Source organism: Hyperoodon ampullatus, assembly GCF_949752795.1.
Source record: "Hyperoodon ampullatus genome assembly, chromosome: 18".
NCBI classification, from domain to species: Eukaryota; Metazoa; Chordata; class Mammalia; order Artiodactyla; family Ziphiidae; genus Hyperoodon; species Hyperoodon ampullatus.
Window position 1 is genome coordinate 10,376,551 of NC_136931.1, and position 20,949 is coordinate 10,397,499.

General features: G+C 44.9%; 1 protein-coding gene across 1 annotated transcript in view; it reads right to left on the minus strand.

Annotated features, from left to right (window-relative positions):
- Positions 1–6,406: 6,406 nt before the first annotated feature.
- The window catches only part of VAT1L (vesicle amine transport 1 like), a gene marked incomplete at both ends in the record, with an annotated part of 151,262 nt that continues 136,719 nt past the window's right edge, over positions 6,407–20,949 (minus strand). Inside the window, 2 exons of the mRNA XM_079723869.1 lie at positions 6,407–6,505; positions 8,291–8,374. Of these exons, the coding sequence (XP_079579995.1) occupies positions 6,407–6,505; positions 8,291–8,374 (183 nt within the window). The remainder of the gene's footprint in view (positions 6,506–8,290; positions 8,375–20,949) is intronic.

Consider the following 20,949-nt stretch of genomic DNA (forward strand, 5'->3'; position numbering starts at 1 on the left):
GATTCCAAGGTTTTTGAGCATGGGCGTTTGTGAGTACGCCCCATGGGTCGTTGTCCTATGTTGGTTTTGACTCCCAGCTCCAGAAGGTAGTGATTTACTTTTTGGGGGCCTCCCATAGACATGTCCCCATTTCTCCAGAAAAAGCCTGCTTCACCAGGCCCTCATTGTTTCACTCCTGGAAGGGTGAGGTGTTCTTTTTCTCCCACTCATGCCAGTTTAGTGGCCACTTGACCAGATAGACTACGGATAGGCTTTGGGGGACTAGCTAAAGAACCGTGATTCCAACATGCCCCCCGCATCTGATCTGCCTCCCCAAAATGGACCAAGTAAAATAATGATGTTCATTTGGGGGAGATTTCCCATGGTCTCCTCTTACTTGAGCACATTCTCCAGTAATCCCTGGATTAATCCCTTTGCTTTTAGTACAAAATCCAGAACCTTTGAAGGGGCATTATTAGTAGATTTCTATAATCCAGTCTTATTAATCTTTTGTCTCTTCTCTTGGTGCACGTGACAGCTAAATGGACCATTCCATGGTCCTGCCCTGCACTTTCCCTCTAATGTGCCTAAAGATGGTTTCTTCTCCTGGACCGCTTTCCCCCCTGCTCCTGGTGGACGTTGTTCATCAGATACAGCGCTGTTCACTGCTCAGCCCACACCAGCTCTCAGTGCCAAGGCAGGCTAAATGGCCATTTGCATGCAAGATAAAACTTACTGTTGTTACATCCTTCAGTGGTAAACTCCTGAATGGCTGGAAGAGACTCTGTATTTATTCTTCCTGCTAAAACACTAAAACTATTGTGTTGAGAACACGCTAGGTATTTGATTAGTGTTTGATGTGAATGAAAAACCATGTTTTGAAAGCATCTGCCATCTGAATTTTAGACTGGAACTTGTAGGTCATGGTTTCAATCTGGTTACACACTTTCACATTTGGTTTTCATAATGATTCTAGGACATAGACAATATGATCCTCCCCATTTCAGTATGGGAAAGCTCAAATGCCAAGCAATTTGCCCAAATTTTTTTGATTCCCAGTTTGCAAGACTCCAGAGTTTGTGCTCTCAGTCTCTGCACATGTGGGTGCATATGCCCATGGTATGTTGGGGTTTCACTCACCCCTATCTGAGTCACTCCCGTGTTTGGGTGTTTGGGAGCCAATTTGAATAACCCATAGGACATGTTTCCCAGCATCTTTGCTTGGCTGGTAATAGGAACTCTGCTCATTCTGCTCAAGACAGAGAATGCAAAAACATTTATGTCTTAGACAGTTTAGGCTGCTCTAACAAAGTATCATAGACTGGGTGGCTTATAAACCACAAAACTTTATTTCCCAGTCTGGAGGCAGAAATTCCGAGATCAGAGTGCCAGCACGGTCAAGTTCTTGAGAGAGCCTCTTCTGGGTGGCAGACTGCCAATATCTTTTTATCCACACAGGAGAGAGAGAGAGAGAGAGAGAAGCAAGCTGTCTCTCATGACCTTATAAGGGCACTAATCCCATTCATGAGGGTGCCACCCTCATGACTTCACCTAATCCTGATTACCTCCCAGAGGCCCACCTTCTAATGCCTTCATGTGGGGGAGGGGGAGGGTTTCAGCCTGTGAATTTTGGAGGGACACATTTAGTCCATAATAATTTATTTCTTATCCCACAAGCAAACCTGGAAGTGAAATATTGAGGTCTGTATATTATCTGTTTTTTTTTTTTTTTAAAGGAAGCTACTGAATATTTCCTAAGCATCCCATTTTCCCAGCCCTGGCAAACAGGAGTAAGGAAGGGAAGCTAATGTTTATCGTGCTCACTAGGTACCAGGCACTATGCTGTGTGCTTTCATTCTCATGAACAACACCCACTCAGCTTAAAAGACTGCACTCAGGCGTCACCTCCTCCGCGAACACTTTCCTGGACATCACCTTCCATCACAGAGTTGGCCCCTCCCTACTTTGTGCCCAACTCTGCCCCCTAACATTGCCTCTCTGAATCCTTGTGACATATCTTGGTGTCCATTTCTGCCCTTCCTCTAGACCTGCTGTACAAGGTGGAAGAGCATCAGGGAACCAATATGCTTGTTAGGAGTCACTTTCATCCAATGATGCTTGGAACTTAAGGGAGAAATACACCTTCCTCACCAAGGGGGACAGCTCCATGGTCTCCCACAGTGGTCACCTACTCACCAACCCACGCTGAAGTGGCTCCTTCCCTTCCTGTTTTGCATTCCCTCTCCCCAATCCATGCTTCCTGGGATCACCTCCCAGTACTGGAGACTTTCAAATCCTTGTTTCAGTGTCTGATTCTGGAGGACCCAAACTGGGGCAAAGGAATCAAGGAACTTGACGCTATCGCTGCACCCCCTTCAGGCTCATCTTATAATCCCTCCTCCCACTGAACGCTACATTTACTCTTTGTCATCACCTGCCACACCCGCAAGCTGTCATGTCACACCATTGCACATCCTTGTTCCCTCCCATGGAAATCCAAGATTATTCATTTGTCATTCAGAGACCTCCATGCCCGGTTGGGACTTCCCATCATGCCTTTCTCCAGCTCCGCTCCACTTCCACGTGAGTGTACTTCACCTACTGTTCTCCTCTCCTGTCTTCCTTTATGCCCTTCAACGTTCCCACCTCCTTGCTTTCACACTAATGTTTCCTTCTGCCCCAGATGGCTTTTGAAAGGTTTACCTCCATTTCTGCTCTAACCTCACCCACATGGCTGAAAAGAATTTTGTTCCCAACTGCAAGACCTCTTCCCCACTCTCAGAGTTATAAGGGAAGATGTGGATTTTAGTTTAGATTCCAGTTTTTCTTGCTGGACTGTGTTTACATGTGACAGCACACCACCACTGGCTATGTGAGGCCATGAGCCTTATACGGAGTACATGAGCATTAAATGAGAACGTAATGGGAAAATCCTTTGCACAGTGATCTTATAAGAATTTCACTGACAAGGGGACTAACCATTCTACCTTGTAAATTCAGGTTTATGTATGTGGTGTTTTATTGACATGGGACCTAGCTCTAATTTTTTTTGGCTTCCTGCTGAGAAATATAGTAAATACAGCCAAGCCTCCCTAATCATGAATTCCTCCTTCATGAAATCTTTGCCCTTGGAGATTCACTTTTGTGCATCTCTTTGATAACCTTGAGGATGTTGGGTCATGAAAAGGAAAATGGTTGAGGTGTGTGAGTTTTGAAATCAGCACTTCACTGAGCACTTGGATCGAGGGCCAGACAAAAAAATGCTTCTTGATGTGCATATTATTTGCTACAAAGCAAAACAAATGGATAAACATATCCTTGAAATCAGAGGAAAGAGAATCCCTGAACAGTTTGTAGTGAGAAGGGTTGGTAATTGAAATGCATTGTATTTTACCCTTATTTAAGCCAAGAAGCATGGTGGGGTGGTTAAGAGCATGGATTCTACCTTGGCTCCAGATCCTGGCTCCATCACTTCCTAGCTGTGTGGTCTTAGTGCAGAACCTCAGTCTTCAGTTTTTTCACCTATAAGATGGGCGTAATGGTAAACCTCACCTCTCAGGGCTGTTGGGAGGGTAAGAGAGTATACATACACACACACACACACACACACACATATATATGTATATACACATATATATCTTTTAGTAGCATATAGTAGGTATCATAAATACTATTATAATTATTGTTATTCTTATCATTACTATTATTACATGATGCCTTTAATAGTTCTTTTATTTAGTGGTGTCTTTTTTTCTTGCTTGAGGGAAGCTGAATGTATTTTTAAAGGCTTCTTTCATCTTGACTCCTGTTTTCTGTATATAGCCTTTAGTTTCTCATCTGAAGATTCTTCTATGACATGTTTTTTATATTTTCTTTTTCATTCACCCATGCCTTGCGTTTTAATAGTGGGACCATTTTTGCAACAACTATGTATGTGGAGTAACACATGCCAGGCGAGGTTATGCTATGCTGAATACTTTATTTATATTTTTTTATGTAAACATAATTTGCTTTGTAGGCACAATATAACAGAAGCTCTAAAGCCACAAATACGTTAGACAATGTTTCAGTTCCCTCCGATCAAACGTAAATTACTGAGAAGCCTTCACAGTTCCTTTAAGGCAACCTGAGACGTTCTATGTACTTCCTTCAGAAAAACAGTCAAGTGACAGCAAACAAGACGCTTCGAACGAGAGTGTGTTAAACAGTTAATTTTGATACTTTAATTTTTTTCCCCTATTCTTCATGGCATAAGTTGGTCTTATTGGTCAAACACTAGTTTTCTCTTCTCATTCTGTATCCCAAGGAGACAAAAGGGTTTTCTTTAACTAACCAGCATAATTTGTGATTATTGTCTAAACCTTATAGTTGGGGAAGATTTGGGGAAGAATGTCTTTTCATGCTAATCCTCTGGACATAACAAAGGCCGCTTGGATTCTGAATGGAGAGTTCCATCTCCCCTGGCAAATAAAAGGCCTGATATGGCCAGTGGGTCTCTGTTCCTCCAGCCCTATAAAATGCCATCTTTGGCCAGCTCACTAGGAATGTCACTTGGGTAACGGTTCCTCTTAAGACCTCACTGAGGGCTTGGTTATGGGAAAAACATGACCAGTAGTACTGCATTTAGCAAACCTGTTGGGGGGATACAACCTCTACGTTATCTTTCTAAATGACCCCTAGAAGAGAAGTTGATGTTGGCGTCTTCTTTTGAGATGCTCTCATCCCTCTGCTCATCAGATGGCACCACCCTTTCTCATCTTCATAGCTTACATGTACATTCATAATGAGGAGACACTTCCTTCAGATAAATATTTGGCATAAATAAGTCATCATCACAAGCTTAGGATAGGAAAAAAAGAGCATGATTAATGAGGTGACCTTTGTTACCAGTGGACTTAGGGAATAAAACAGGTAGTTGCTGAAATGCATTCATTGACATCACTTGGGGGAAGTGTGGGGTGTACCCTGAGGCTCATTGGTGGAGAGGTCGGGCAATGCAGGAGCCCTCGGAAGTCTTCCAGAACGCAAGTGGGTTGGGCTGCTAACCCTGCGGGCTCCTTGTGTCTCCGGTTTGGTCTGTGAGCGACGGAGTCCACCCTCTGGGCCAACAGGACTGGGAAGAGGTGGTGAGGCGCACCACCCCCTGCCCCGTGGAGACACTGGGCCTCTCGTCCCCCCTCCAGAGCAACTGTTCACCTCAAGCCATGTCAAGTGCGGTGGGGCGGGGGGTGGGCTTCTTAGGAGTCTGGGAACTGGGAAATTAATCAAGGGTGTGCAGTCAAGTAATTTGGTACCGGATTTCCAAAAAGCAGGGCCTTGCAAAGAGTCTGCACCATAATTTTATATTTCAGAGGAGAGGAACACATATTTGGCGTCAGGTACTAAACACCGACTTCTGTATCGCTAGAGTTTGTGACACGTTGGAACACGCTTTGGCCAGAAGAAAGATACTCGTTGATTTTTTTCCCCCAAATATGGTCTACAAAGGAGATCTTTCTTGGGGGATCCAAGGTAAAGGCTGCTATTCAGTCCCAGGAAATGAAAAGAGCAAAATCGGTAATGCCAATGGCCAGTGTGCAAACATAGGCGAGTCTCAGTAATGACTTTGAAATAGTCCCACACCTGGTGAGTTTTCTTAAAATTAAACATATATGGCGGGGAGAGGATTTTGCTCATGAGATGTGGTTTCAGAGGAGGGATCTCTGTGGCTGGTCCTCATACTTTGGCTGTTGACCCATCTTCTATCCTGAAATATCCACATCTATTTCCCCATGTTTATGGTTAAGAACCGGTGAAGGAATCAAGCATCAGAGGGTGAGGGGAGGTTGGTTTAACCTTCTGGCCGTGAAACACCTGATTGAATGTAAGGAGGAGGTTGCCTCTTCAGTGGGAAGTAGGACAGTACAGCTTGGAGAGATCCTAACTTACGGGCTTATGAAAACATCTCCTGGCCTACCCTCTTGCTGCCAGCCAACTTGGCAAGCGCTCTTGTCGGAAGCATGGGCGGCTGGCAGCAAAAAGTGTCATTGGCCTGAAGAATTCTAGGACAGGGCTCTGTGATAACCCCTTTCAATCCAAACTCGCCTTTGCCCATGTCTGGTCTCTTAAGCAATGGACCTGTGGACTTGTATCATTTTGCAAGGCTGTTCTAGAACTGTCGAGAAGGACCCAAAGGTGGATGGTTTTGAAACAGGGGAGTGGGGAGAGTGTAACACACAGATGGGGGAAGGACGTAATACTGCATGGAATGGGATTGGCACTTAATTTCAAAAACAACAGTGATCAACAGCTTTTTAGCTCAGCTGACAGCAGACAGACACAGCACACACTGTACTACAGCATTTGTTCACTGGGGCACAGAAGAGTCTTCTCAGCCGGCTCCTCTTTCTCCAGAGCATCCTTCACATCCTCCTGCCTGGGTCCCGGGTTACTGGATAAAGGGCATCCTCTCCTTGTTCTCACTGTCACCCTCGTGGTCCTCCTCCTCTTCGCCCGCCTCGCTGGTCTCTGTGCTGTCATTGGCCATCTGTAATTCAACAGGGGACTTTTTAGAGGGTTCTGCAATCTGTCTCCTGCCTTCTTCGAGCATCTGATGAAGGCCCTTGGGAACGATTTCTCTGAGGGCTGAACACTAGGGTCACCTGATTCCTCAGGAAGGCAGTGTGGTGCCAGGTGGCTTGTGTTGGGTGCCCTAAGAGGCAGACTCTGAGGAAGCATTTGACTGCAAGTGCTTGGAACTGGGGAGATGATCCCAGGAAGCACAGGTCGGAGTGAGGAAAGGAGACAGAAAAGGCAAGGAAGCTGGCACGGGATATGTTAATAGGTCCTGCCATGGGCAGCTGGGCTCAGTTCTGCTGGGGACCACTGGGGGACAGTGGGGGACACATGAGCAGGGGAGAAGCCAGGGAGGTCCGATTTTGTGCATAACCCAAGCCCCTGCCATGGCCAGAGACGGTCCACTGCACCGACCGGCCAGGGTTCAAATCCTGATGCTGTCACTTTGTACGAGCCAGAAGAACACTATTAACAAATGTGGGTTTATCCACTTTGTTGTCTATATTCCCCCATGGGAATGTCCTTTCTGTGAAGATGTGGACTCTTTCTGGTCCTGTCTATCCATCCATCCATCCATCCATCTACCATCTATCTACCTACCCACCTACCTTCTTGTCATTGCTAGTACCTGGCACACTTGTCACACCTCTCTAAGCCTCCATTTCCTCCATCATTAGGACGAGGATAAACCCACCTGCCTCATAAAGTTGTCATGGGAGCCAAGTGAAACAAAGGGAAATGATGTATTTGAAGCATCTGGCAAATTGCTGAGCACACGACAGATGCTCAGAACATCCCAATCCTGTCCATTTACAGCCCCCTTCATGAACGGTGCCTCGGATTTCTCTTCTTGCTCCTAGACCCGAGCTAGGTAATTTCCCTCGAGCCCCCCAACCTCTGCTCTCCCCACTTATTCTTACCAACAGGAATCATCTCCTGAATCTCAGTCCCCCGCCCGTACCGCGTGGCTGATCTGGAGCCAGACTTCCCTCTCGGCCACAGCACGTGCAGCGCCATCCCTCCACCCTCCTGTCTACTCAATGCCTGCTTTTCCTTTTGTGCTCAGCCCGCTTCCTCAAGGAAGCCTTCCCAGACTTCCCTAATGGGAACAGACCCCCTACTGCGAGCCCTTCTTTGTGGCCCGGATCCACGGCTGCAGTGTCCCATTTCTACGTGTGGCCTGTGGATGGATGTCCACCTGCCCAACCTCTGGATCTGTGCAGTCTGGTGGCAGTCTCTGTGTCGACCGCCACACTGCAGAGCCCCTCAAGGGACCCTTGCAAGAGTGTCTGGGATGTGAGTATGACCTGCTTCACTCCTCGTGGGGTCCCTGCGTGTAAGGGTATTGTCCTGGTAAGAGAAAACGAAAGCCATGGGCCCATCAGGAGGCATTTTGGAGGCAGTTGGCGTCATCCTGCTGGGCATCTGAATGTGAATTTATTAAATTTTACCAGGAATTCCTCCCACTCGTGCAGCCAAGAGTGAGCAGGTGTACTCAACACGGGTGTGGTCTTGTCCTCTCCTGACTTCAGATTGCTCCTGAAACGTTCTCACCAAAGCGTTTTCCTTTCTTTATTAGCGTTCACCCCATTTGTGACTAATCCCTCACTTGCACACGCGTTTCATTACCTCTGGTCTCCCCCCACCAGCCCCAGCCTGGCAGAGGGCTTCCCGTGCTTCCCTCCATCCCACCTGTGCCTGCACCGGATAAAACTTCTGGTGTTGAACTGAATGGATCCCTCTGCTTTTGACTCACCAGCGGAGTCGGGGTCTTTTCTACATCCAGAATTAACTTTCCAATGTTCCCTCGGTCGTGGATCCGCTGCATGGCCTCCTTCACCTGAGAGACAGGCAGAGAAAGCTCCAGTTAGATGAGATGTCGCCCAGGTGGCAACAGGGCCTGGAAAAACCAAACCACGCTCTGTCCACCAGGGGGCGCGGCGGTCCAAGTTTAGCAGCTAAACTAGCCATGGTTTCCAAAAGCGCGTGCAAATAAATTCTGGTTATCACTCACACTCTCTGCTCTTATGCAAGCGACTCGGTTTCCTAAGTCTAAAAAATGAGAGTGATAGCTCCAGAAATAAAAAGATGAACATTTCTTTAAAAAAAAAAAAAAGGCTGGGGGAGGAGGGTCCTATAGAATTCCAAGAGTTAACATGCTGCCCAGGGGCCAGGAACATTAGCCAGAGTAAATTTTGACCAATTAAATTACTTTTCAAGGGTCATTTTCGCCCTGCTTACCTCAATGTTATATAACTCTGATTCGTAGTTTGGCTAAAATGACCCATCACCGAGGCTGAACTACATTCAGGAAAATTCCCATGGTTCCTGGTTATTGAGTGGAAATTTTGTTTCCACCTAAGCAGAGGTTTCCCCAGAACTAGTATTATCCCCAGTGAAGAGGACCTTCTGTTTCTTTTCAAGTGATGGGAGCTTCTCAGACAAATATCAGTACATAGACACCTCCTGGGACCCTCTGAGAAAAGCAGGTGTGTGATGTAATCTGATGTAGCCTTTGAGCATTTCATTCTGTTGCTGTATGGAAAATGAACTCTAGGGGGTGCTGTGAGGATAAAATAAAATAAGGAAAGGACAACAGAATGCCAGCACTTGGCATGGGTAAGTCCTCCACATCTCTTAGTGAAATCTAAATGGAAATGCAACATCTCTTGATTTTAAAAAAAGCGATAGATCTAGTTGAAATATTTTTCCTTAAGTCTTGGATTTTTAAGTATTTTTGTTCATGCATTCATTCAGTGCACAAATATTCACTACATGTTGCTTATAGGCTAGATGCTACGGTTTATTTTAGGCATATCTTTTATTGATAGCATATGTTTTCATTTAGTTTTTTTTAATATAAATTTATTTATTTACTTATGGCTGCGTTGGGTCTTTGTTGCTGTGCGTGGGCTTTCTCTAGTGGCGGCGACCAGGGGCTACTCTTCATTGCGGTGCGCAGGCTTCTCACTGTGGTGGCTTCTCTTGTTGCGGAGCATGGGCTCTAGGTGTGCGGGCTTCAGTAGCTGTGGTGCATGGGCTTAGCTGCTCCGCGGCATGTGGGATCTTCCCGGACCAGGGCTCGAACCCGTGTTCCCTGCATTGGCAGGCGGATTCTTAACCACTGCACCACCAGGGAAGTCCGTTTAGTTTTTTAAAACTATATCTGAAAGTATTTTCTTTTAGTTGGCAAGTTTCTCCCATTCAATTATTGTTATGCAGATAGATTTAGTTATGTCATCTTTTACAGAGTCAGATTGCTTTTTTTTTTTTCAGATTGCTTTTTTTAAATTTATTTTTTATTGAAGTACAGTCGAATTATAGATGCTATAGTTAAAAAAATTTGTTTTCTAAAGTAAGCTAGGGTGTCTGCCTTTGAGGAACTCAGTCTGGGGCTGATGGAGCAGTGTTTGCTTATATAAAAACCAAAGCCATTTTCCCATTTGAATAAAAACTTGACGGAGCCATTAAAATGTGCGTATTCGAATTGCTTTTCTGGGACTTTATCCTAAAGACACAATTCAAATTATGGGGAAAAAACACCACGCAAAAGATACTCGATTGCTTTCAATGGCAAAACATTGAAGCAACTTATATGTCACAGAATAAGGGAATGGTTAAGTAAACCATGGCTCTGACATTTATCTACTGAATGGAAATGATTTGTAGCTGTTAAAGTGCTAATTATAAAGAATGTACAGCAGGATTAAATGTCTTTATAATATTGTTAAATGAGAAAATCGAGATGCATATTTTTATTTACATCCCCATAAAAACACGGGCATTCTAAAATAACTAGAAAGGGATTTGGATATATGATAAAACATTACGTAGGGGGAATGGGTGCTTTTTAATTCTAATGTCCAAACATTGTTATCTGGTAGCGTATTATCAAACCGCTGTTTGATATAAATTAAATGTATCTTTATTTCTTTAATTTTTAAACATATGTATTATTTATTTGGTTGCGCTGGGTCTTAGTTGTGGCAGGAGGGCTCCTTAGTTGCAGCACGTGGACTCCTTAGTTGCGGCATGTGAACTCTTTTAGTTGCTGCAAGCATGTGGGATCTAGTTCCCCGGCCAGGGAATGAACCCGGGCCCCCTGCATTGGGAACACGGAGTCTTAACCACTGCACCACCACGGAAGTCCCTAAATGTATCTTTAAATGCAGTCTTTGGATAAGCGAGCATTGGTTAGAATCAACCTCTTTTATAGACTGACAATGTCATGTGATTGTTGAGTTTCCTCACCCTAATACATAATCCAGATTTCTCCTGTTTCTGTGATGAACGTTGCTTTCCAAGTGCTTTTGTATTCAGTCTTAACAACAGCTACTATTTACTGAGAATCTTTAAATCTCCTGACAGACAGCTTCTAAAACAGCTCCCACCCACCTCCTGGGACTCACAGTCCTGTGTAGTCCCCTCCCCTTAAATGTGAGCTGGACCCAGCTACTTGCTTGTAACCAACCGAATACAGCAAAAGTGACAAAGTGTCACTTCCAAGACGAAAAGACAACCCTCAGAATGGGAGAAAATATTTGCAAATGAAGCAACTGACAAAGGATTAATCTCCAAAATATACAAGCAGCTCATGCAGCGCAATATCAAAAAAACAAACAACCCAATCCAGAAATGGGCAGAAGACCTAAATAGACATTTCTCCAAAGAAGATATACAGATGGCCAACAAACACATGAAAGGATGCTCAACATCACTAATCATTAGAGAAATGCAAATCAAAACTACAATGAGGGGACTTCCCTGGTGGCGCAGTGGTTAAGAATCTGCCTGCCAGTGCAGGGGACACGGGTTCGAGCCCAGGTCCGGGAAGATCCCACATGCCACAGAGCAACTAAGCCCGTGCACCACAACTACTGAGCCTGCGCTCTAGAGCCCGCGAGCCACAACTATTGAGCCCACGTGTCACAACTACTGAAGCCCATGCGCCAAGAGCCCATGCTTCGCAAGAAGAGAAGCCACCGCAATGAGAAGCCCGAGCACCACGACAAAGAGTATCCCCCGCTCGCCACAACTAGAGAAAGCCCGCGCGCAGCAACGAAGACCCAACGCAGCCAAAAATGAAAATAAAGAAATAATTAAAAACAAACAAAACTAACCTACAATGAGGTATCACCTAACACCGGTAAGAATGGCCATCATCAAAAAATCAGTTTCTTACCAGTTAAAAATAAAAGGCTGTGACTTCTGTCTTCCAGTCTCTCTCTTTCTCTGACTCTTCTTGCCTTCTTTTTCTTTTTTTTTTTAAAGTCTGACATGTTTTTATTTATTTTATTTTTTTAACATCTTTATTGGGGTATAATTGCTTTACAATGGTGTGTTATACATATACATATGTCTCCATATCTCTTCCTTCTTGTGTCTCCCTCCCACCCTCCGTATCCCACCCCTCTAGGTGGTCACAAAGCACAGAGCTGATCTCCCTGTGCTATGCTTGCCTTCTTGTTCTGATGACACAAATTGCCATGTTGTGTGCTGCCCTATGGAGAAGCCCACATGGCAAGGAATGGAGGGAGAACTCCAGCCAACAGCCAGTGAGGAACTGACACCGTCAGTTCAAAAGCCTATGAGGCCCTGGATCCTGCCAACAGGCAATGAGAGAGCCTGGAAGCAGATCCTTACTCAATTGAGCCTTGAAATGATATCACAGCCTGGGCTGACACCTTGATTGCAGCCTTGGGAAAGACTCTGAGCCAAAGGACCCAGCTAAGCCCTACCCAGATTCCTCACCCACAGAAACTGAGATCATAAGTTGGTTTAAGCCAATAAGTCTTAGGGACAATTTGTCATGCAGTGATAGATAATTAATACATTGTTACCTTGAATGTATAATTCTTATCTTGCAAGATACATATTATACCCATTTTACAGATAAGTACCTTAGTTCTCAAAGACATAAGCAATTTGTCCAAAGACTACATGACTATTGGCGACAGAAATGGGCTTCACACTCAGATTTGGCAGACTTCAAAAACCAATGCTTTTTCCCAGTTGTGCCCAGATCATGCTGCTTCCTTTGATTCTCACATAATGGTTTCCCAGAATTCAGTTGTTTCTTACCCTGGCAAGTCATTAAGCACCTGGAAACTCCTTGGAGATTAGGAACAGTTTTTAAACTGCTTCTTCAATAAGGTAGAGCCCAGGGAAACCGAAAAGCTGTTTTCTTACCAGTTAAAGCTGACGAAGAGGCTCGAAAAAAGTTCCCTGCTGGGCTGTCTGTAACCTGCATATTTTGGGGACATTTCTTTCTGAAAGGGACTGACTCCTTGAACTTCGTTATATGGGGGTTGGAGAAAGGATTAGGAGTCTGATCCCCAGTCACGCTGTTTGAGTTTACATCCTCTTGGGCTGCTCTTGGGGATGTGAAGAGTCTTTTATGTCAACTCTCAGAGGGAAAGAAACTACCATTTTTTGATCAATTCTTTATGAAGCACAGTGTGAGGCATTTTACATATCTTGCTTCATTTTATCTGCACCTATACTCTTAGGTGAGTATAGGCATCAGAGTTTCAACAGAGGAGAAACCCAAGGATGAAAGATCGCAGGGATCTGTCGCAGGTCGCCCTCTGAATGGTGTGGGAACCACGTAGGAATTGAGAGAGGGAAAGTTGCCCTTTTCAGGACTCTGGAAAAACCCAAGATGGGGCTCTGCTGTCTGCATCCCAAAACTTCCCTCCAATAACATCATCAAAGGGTAAAGTCTGCAAAGAGAGATTTTGCTCCCAAGTTAACAGTTTATGAACTGAGGCGCCTGGGTAGGTGACAGGGTACAGAAGATGGTCGTGACAGCCTCCAGAAAGCTACTGGTCTCCCTTATGGCTGGCAGGGAGATTTGTCTAAGGCACCCTTCTGCTTAGAACCTCTCCCCACTGCATTCAAGAGAAAAGTCTAGCGGATGTGGCATTGCCTATTACAGTCGCCACTAGCCGCGTGTGGCACTGAGCACTTGAACTGTGGCTGGTCCAAACTGTGGTGTGCTGGGAAATACACAGCACACTTCAAAGACAATCATAATGAAAAAGAATGCAAACTCTCTCCTTGACATTGATTAAATATTGAAACAATAGCCTTTTTAATAGCCTGGGTTAAAGAAAACATATAGTTAAAATTAATTTCACCTGTGTCTACTTTTCTGCCCGTGGCTGCTACAAAATTTAAAACTTTGCGTGTGGCTCACATTATAATTCTGCCGGACAGCCCTGGACTCAGTTCCTGAGAGCTGATGTCTGTTGCCCTTTCTGGCTTTGTTGCTTCCTCTTCCCCTTGTCTGCCTCCCTCACTCCCATCACTGGAGACACATCTGGACTTCTCAGCTTTGTGCCGATGTATAAACCCAGTTCCTTCCCACAGTGCCCTGGTCCTGGAACTAACTCAGATTTGTCTGTTGATTTAGATGCAGCTTCCTCTTCTAGGAAGCTGCTCTCACCGCCCACCCCCGCCCCTCACAGTCTGGGCTAAGTGTCCTTTGGGATTCCCTCGGCACCTGGACCAGCTAGTAACGTCACCCTCACCCCCAGCTTAGAACTTGCCCATCAGCCTCTCCTTACGTTGCTGTCCAATAGAAATATGAAGTGAACCATGGATGAAACTAACATTTCTCTAATTAGTCACAGTAAGAAGTGTAAAAAGACGCTGCTGAGATTCATTTTAAAAATATATTTTCTTTAACCAGATCTATCCCAAATATCATCATTTCAGTATATGCTCAATACAATAAAAAGTATGAATGAAATATTTTATATTCCTTTTTTGGTACTAAGGTTTTGGAATCCGTGATGTATTTTATACTTCGAGCGTGTCTCAGTTTAGACCAGCCACACTTCAGATGCTCAGGTCTACCGTATTGGAGAGCGCAGCCATAGACGGCAGGAAAATGGCACCAACCTCAGGGACCCCAGCGCAAAGGCGTGTTTGGCATATGACAGCCTCTGGAATGAATGAATGAATGAACGAGGAAGTTGATTTGAGGGGAGAGTGAGACTCACGTGGCTGAGCCATGCCCAGAGGTTTCTGTCAGGTCTATCCCTGGTCCCAGTGCCCCTGGCCCAGGCAGCTGTATCTTGGTGGCCTGCTTGGTGCTGCCTGGATGGCCCAGTGGAGTCTGTTCATAAACAGGGTCATGGTCCCCCACACCCAGTCTGAGACGCCAGTGCCAGCTGCGTGGCTGGCCAGAGGCTGGATTTCCCAGGGCTAGGGATTCTGGCCACAGTCAGTCCATCTCTTCTAGAGCTGGTTTCCCATCCAGACAGCGGGAGGAAATTTGAGTCATGTCATTCAAACACTTCAAGAGGCCAAGATCCTGAGCACAGAGGCCATCTCAGTCTTTTCTGACACTTCTTGTCCCTGGGAGGCTGCCTTGATAAACCATCCCAAGCGGATGGGGGCAGGAGGCAGTGGGAACATCCCTGATTCCGGCTCTGCTTTGGCTCACTGATGTCATTCCAGCAAGTCACTTCACCTCTTTGCCCCTCATCTTCTTAATATCTTAAATGATAACTCTTCTATCCATCCATTCATTCTGTCTGTCACTCATCCAGCAGTGCCAAAGCCCTTTTCTAGGAGTTGTGTGCGGAGTAATGATCGAAACAGACACGCTCTCTCTGCCCTGAGGGAATCACTGTTTCGCTTATTAAATAGGCTAATCATCATAATGAGTTTCACAGTCTAAAAAATGTGTTCCCGATTTGTTTATTTCACCCCAATGGACCGCAACCCATCAGAGTTGATCTTGTACCATTGGTTGGTGCTTCAACCAAGTCCAGTAGCATTTAAGTTGGTGTTCAAGCATGACCCCTGGGGACAATGTGACTGGCTCAGACCATGTTCACAGAGGAACACTAGTTGTGCTCATTCTTATTTCTTTCTGCCGTGGATCTAGGAGAGGTGGTTTTCTGGAAGTCTGGGAAGATGATGGTGAGCAAACACCTACAAGGTCCTCTGCGTTCATGAAACTTATGGTCTTACAGAGACACAGACTTAAACAATCAAAGTGACTCAAATGAATGTAAGATTGCCATTGGATAATTCCAAGATGGTGATATGAGAACGTGGATAGGGGAACTGACCTGGTTGGGAAGATCAAGAAAAACTCCTCTGAAGAAGTGATAATTGAGCTGGATTTTAAAGGATGAGTAGAACTAGGAAAAGAGGGGAGAGAGGACCATTCGAAGCAGAGGGAGCTGAGTATGAAAGCAGAGACTGCAAAGAGGCCAGAGGGCCTGAGGACGGAGAATAAAAGTGAACCTGGGACAAGATGCTGGGAAGGTTGCCTGGGGCCGATGGCACTACATCCCAAAGAGTCTGCAAGGGTGCGGTTGCTCACAGCAGATCCTATACATCTACACTATCCAGTCACCTTCTGAGTGGTCAGTTCCTTCACACTTGAGCAATGAGGGTTAACACTGCTCCGTCTTTGTTTGGGGTTTCCTTTAATGTTTCACGATACTCCATTTCCTTTTCAATGGTGTGAAAGGCGTAAATTCATTAGGGTACAAATGATACCACTTAATAACCAAAGCATTTGGCTTGTGCTGTGAATAGTAATACGCCTAGCCATCTAAAAGAGGAAAAAAATTAAGATGGATTATTCCACGGATCACTGTGCCTATTAGATGATAAATTAAAAGCTTTGAAAAAGAAGAAATGAGTAATACTCTAATTAAGAAACACATCTACCCAACTCTTCTCTGGAAGATGACTCATATTAATGACGTCCATCTTTGGGAGGGATTGAGGATTGCTTAAAACCCAAAGTGGGTATTGAAAAGTAACATGTTCATTGCAGGTAGACTTGAAATCTGGAATCTGTGATCTGTCAGGTAGCTGCGAGAGTCTAAAGAGAGTGAGCCCCGAGATCTTGACCTATGTGGAAGAGTGACTGAAAAAATAAAATGTCAGGGACCATGGATTGATCCACTAGGAAGGCAGAGAAAAGATTCAAACACAACTTTTTGGGTTAGTTGCAAGTGGGTCTTTGCCATAATGCAGGGCGTGGGGAAGGGTGGGGCATTTAAGGAGGCGCTCACTCCCAGGGTCATTTGAGCGGTGGTTCAGCACCTGAGACTGAGTGCCTCCTTAAATTTTGCACGCTAGTCATCTCTTTTGCCCCTTCCCAGTTCTGGCACCACAGAATGGCCAATGTGGATGATCCTAGAGGATTTTTTAAGGGGCCACTGGTAGGAGTACCGGCTTAGAAGAGGTAAAGAATGTTCTGAGAATGAGGAAGAGGGAAGGCAAAAAAGCAAGACAGTAGAATTGGGATGACATAACTGGTCCTTTTTCCCTGGGAACTTGGATGGCCCTGACACTGATGACCAGATACGTATCATGGTCATTAGGAGTTCAAATGAAATAAACATAGAGTTAAAAGCCAGAACTGTTGTGCGGAAATCTACAGTCCATAATCAAGCCAAACTATATATTCTTGTCCAGCTGTATTCCAAACTAAAGCGAAAGATGAAAAAAATCTAGTGAATTGCCTCCAACATTTGTTTGATCTTATTTAACAATGTTCCCCAGTGTCGAATTTGGATGGTGGAGTAGAATTGAAGTGGACACTTGTGGATGCTTATTCCAACACGTAAGTGAGGTCTGGGGAGGGGGATAAAATATGCATGAGACGGTTCCTGTCCCCTGCGGAAAATTATCTGTTGTACAGTTTGTCAGAGAGATGTTTGAAGTGTGATGGGCATAGAAGAGGCAGCAATTAGGGTTGGGAGAAGGATGAAAACCTGGGGAAAACTCTTGGCAGAAAGGAACTGTTAGACTGAGACTTGAAGGTCAGGGAGAAGTTTGTCACTCAGCCAAAGAGAAAGACATAGAAATAGTCTAAGGAAGTACTACTCTATGCAGAGAATGAGTCATGATGGCCACCAGAGCACTGAGGGTGACGCTGGCGATTATGCTTTGAAAATCCTCTTGAATTACTTAAGATCCTCAAGTCTGCTGGGAATGGGTTACATCATAACGAGCTCCTGCCACTCCTGAAATCCCACGTGACAATGGCAGAACTTACAAAATGTAGTTTCAACTGGTTCTTGCTCCAGATCCTTTAGCAAAATCCTCCAACCAGTTAGAGAAGCTCTTTTTTCTGCTTGGAGGACTCTAGTTCCTTACTAATGATGTACCCCTTTGCTTCCAGATAATACTGGTTTTATTCATTCCCAGATGGATACTGATTCCATCCCACGGCACCTGAAAGTTTTCCCCTGGAACAGTCAAATGTGGGAGTTATGGAAAAGGGTCAGAACTGTAAGGAGGCCGAAGGCCTTTCAAAACCTTGAAAGGTCTCATCTTTTCAGAGGGATGACAGCCAGACCTGCTAACATTCAGGAGAGTACAGGTTAGAAGGCCCTTTCCTTAGGCTTGAAGGGAAAGGGCTTGTTTGCAGGTGTTTGGGGGCATTTTAGTACCTAAGGGAATTGAGATAGCATTGACTATGTCATCTAGACATGGCTGTCATTTAGATGAGTGCTGGGGTACCCAGGGTGCAAAATCAGAGGTGGCCAACCGAGGCAGGTATGCCTGGGACAAGTTGTTTGGGGACCGTGGGTTTCTCTAAAGTAACGAGTGAAGTGTAAGAGTGATTGTGTAAGAGGCATTTGCAAACAAAGAGCTCTTGTAGAAAGCTGGTTCTCCACCACTTGGAAGGGGGGTTTCTTGTGGATCCCCCCCACTTAGACAGGAAGGAAGGAGAGGACTATAGGTTTTGGACCGTAGTGATTTAAGAGTCACCACCTGCCCATAGGTTATATTAGGAGAAGGTAAGGGTCTCAAGAAAAGAGCTGAATCTAAAAATCAGGTAAATGTAAAGGATGAGGCAGAGGTGGTACGTCCATGGGGTGGTGGGGGACAGTGCTCATTCTCATCACAGCAGCTGACATACGACGAATGCTTAGCAGGTGCTGTCACCGAGCAAAGCACTTCTGTGCTTGATCTCCTTTCCTTGCACCAGCCCTGTGAGGTGAGGGGGAATTTGTCAGACTGTCAATCAGGTATACATACAAATATTCTCCCTTTTCTCCTTGAGTCCCTGTTGCTCACGGAGTTTCATCTGATTGTGGTTCAAGGGGAAGATCTCTGTGGAAGTGGGGTCACAGGGTGTGTGTGCAGAAGTGCGAATCAGCGTGTTACTCAGGCGACCCATGGCCCACGGTGCAATGAGCCTGATCTGATTGTGATGTGAGCAGAAAAAATTAGAAGCAGAGACCATATCATTTTAAGGCTGAGGCCCTGCAGACTATTCTTAGGAATATTTACATTTTCCCATTCCGGTTCTTTCCAAGCACAATTCCAAAACATACCCTCTTTAAAAATGCCCCCCAAAATAGAACCCTTCTTAGCAAATGGTTCCGTATTTGTCTAGCACCTACTAGAATACATGGGATTACAGTGCAGTAACGCAGCCTAAGACAGTAGATGATAAGTAGGATGGACAGAATTTACGTAGGCAGGTGGGAGAAAGGGCCTTCCAGGAAGGGGAGCAACGTTAGCAAAGTCCCAGACCAGGGACTGGCAACTTGTGGTCACTGGGCCAAACCTGGACTGCTGTTTTTTGTAAGTAAAGTTTTATTGGAACACACACACACAAAAAAAAATTAGAAGCAGAGTTACATGCTGGAAATGCAGTGGAAGGCAGGTTTCATTTTGGCAAAGGAAACGTCAGGATGTAGTGTGACCCAATGGCTGGTGGTGATGCGTATCCTTGAATTAAATTGCAAACCTGTCAGGTGAAGAGAGAGCCCAGAGATTAAACTGTATCTGGCTATCACTACAACCAAGTAAATAACAGTTTGCATATGGACAAGAACCTGGAAATCCTACCTTGAAAAACCACACCTTGTCTACAGCACAGCTAACCACTGTTTTCATTTTTTCAAAAATTATGAACGCATGGTAGTGTTTGGGTGTTGTATTGGTTTCCTAGGGCTGCACTAACAAAGGACAACCAGCCGGGTGGCTTCAAATAATAGAAGTTATTCTTGCACAGTTCTGGAGGCTCAATGTCCAAAGTCAAGGTGTCAGAAGGATTGGTTCCTACCAAAGGCTCTGAGGAACAATCTTTTCCATGCTTCTCTCCTAGCTTCTGCGGGTTGTTGGCAGTGCTTGGTGTCCTTGGCTTGTAATCACAGCACTCCAATCTCTGCCTCTGTCTTCACACGCCATTCTTCCCTGTGTTCCTGTGTCTCTTCTTTTCTTATATGGACACCTTTATCTTGCCCATTTAAAAAATGGACAAGTCCTTTTAAATCTATTTCTTCTGGTTTTTTGTTGCTGTTCCTTGCAAGGTGAAGAGTCCAGGTTGTTTGATGGTGGTTTCCTTCGCACTGTCTGGATTCTGTGGATTGCAGATAGTTGGTATTGTCCAGCACGGCCCCTGTGATCTGTATTTCCTCCAAGTTGGTAGGAGGTTTGATCAGACCAAGACTGTAGGTACTGTTGTGTCCTCTGGGAGACACATGATGGCTGGTTGACCCTCTTTTCCTGATAATCAATGCCTAGACCCATTAATTTATTGGGGGTTGTGAAACAGTGATATTCTGATTCTAACACTCTGTTCATTTATTAGCTGCCATAATTTTTTAAAGAGACATGTCCCTTCATCTATTAGTTGCTTACAAGTGATAAACATCTCATATAAGAAAGGGAGAATAAATAATTGATTCTTTCCTTATTTTTATTGGTAGCAGCAGCCTTTTAAAAGGAGCAAAATTAAGGAAACTGAATAAAGCTTTATGGGTAAACCATTCACTAATTGAATAGTTAATATTTCTTATTTGATATTTAAAAGGGAAAAAGTTGGAGCAAAACATGTCCATCAGGGCTTCCCTGGTAGCTCAGTGGTTAAGAATCCGCCTGCCAATGCAGGGGGCACAGGTTCGAGCCCTCGTCTGGGAAGATCCCACATGCTGCGGAGCAACTTAGCCCATGTGCCACAATTACTGAAGCCCGTGCACCTAGAGCCCGTGCTCTGCAACAAGAGAAGCCACCGGGGTGAGAAGCCTGCGCACAGCAACAAAGAGTATCCCCCGCTCGCCGCAACTAGAAAGAAAGCTCGCGCGCAGCAACGAAGACCCAACTCAGCCAAAAATAAATTTAAAACAAAAATCTAAAACAAAAACAAAAACATGTCCATCAGGAGTAGGGTGGTTGAGGGAATTGCAGGATATCCCTGAAAGGTCACCTCATCCCATTTCTTACCGATGTGATAAGGAGAAAAAGTAATTGTATATTCAGTGTGATCACACCTCTGTAGAATATATATTAATATAAAGAATAAACAAGAGCTTGTATCAAGCCAACTACCCTGGGTATATCTGTGGTAAGGCTAGTTTTCATTTTCTCCATTATACTTTTTGTGTTTTTTCTGTTTGTTTGTTTATTTATTTATTTTTT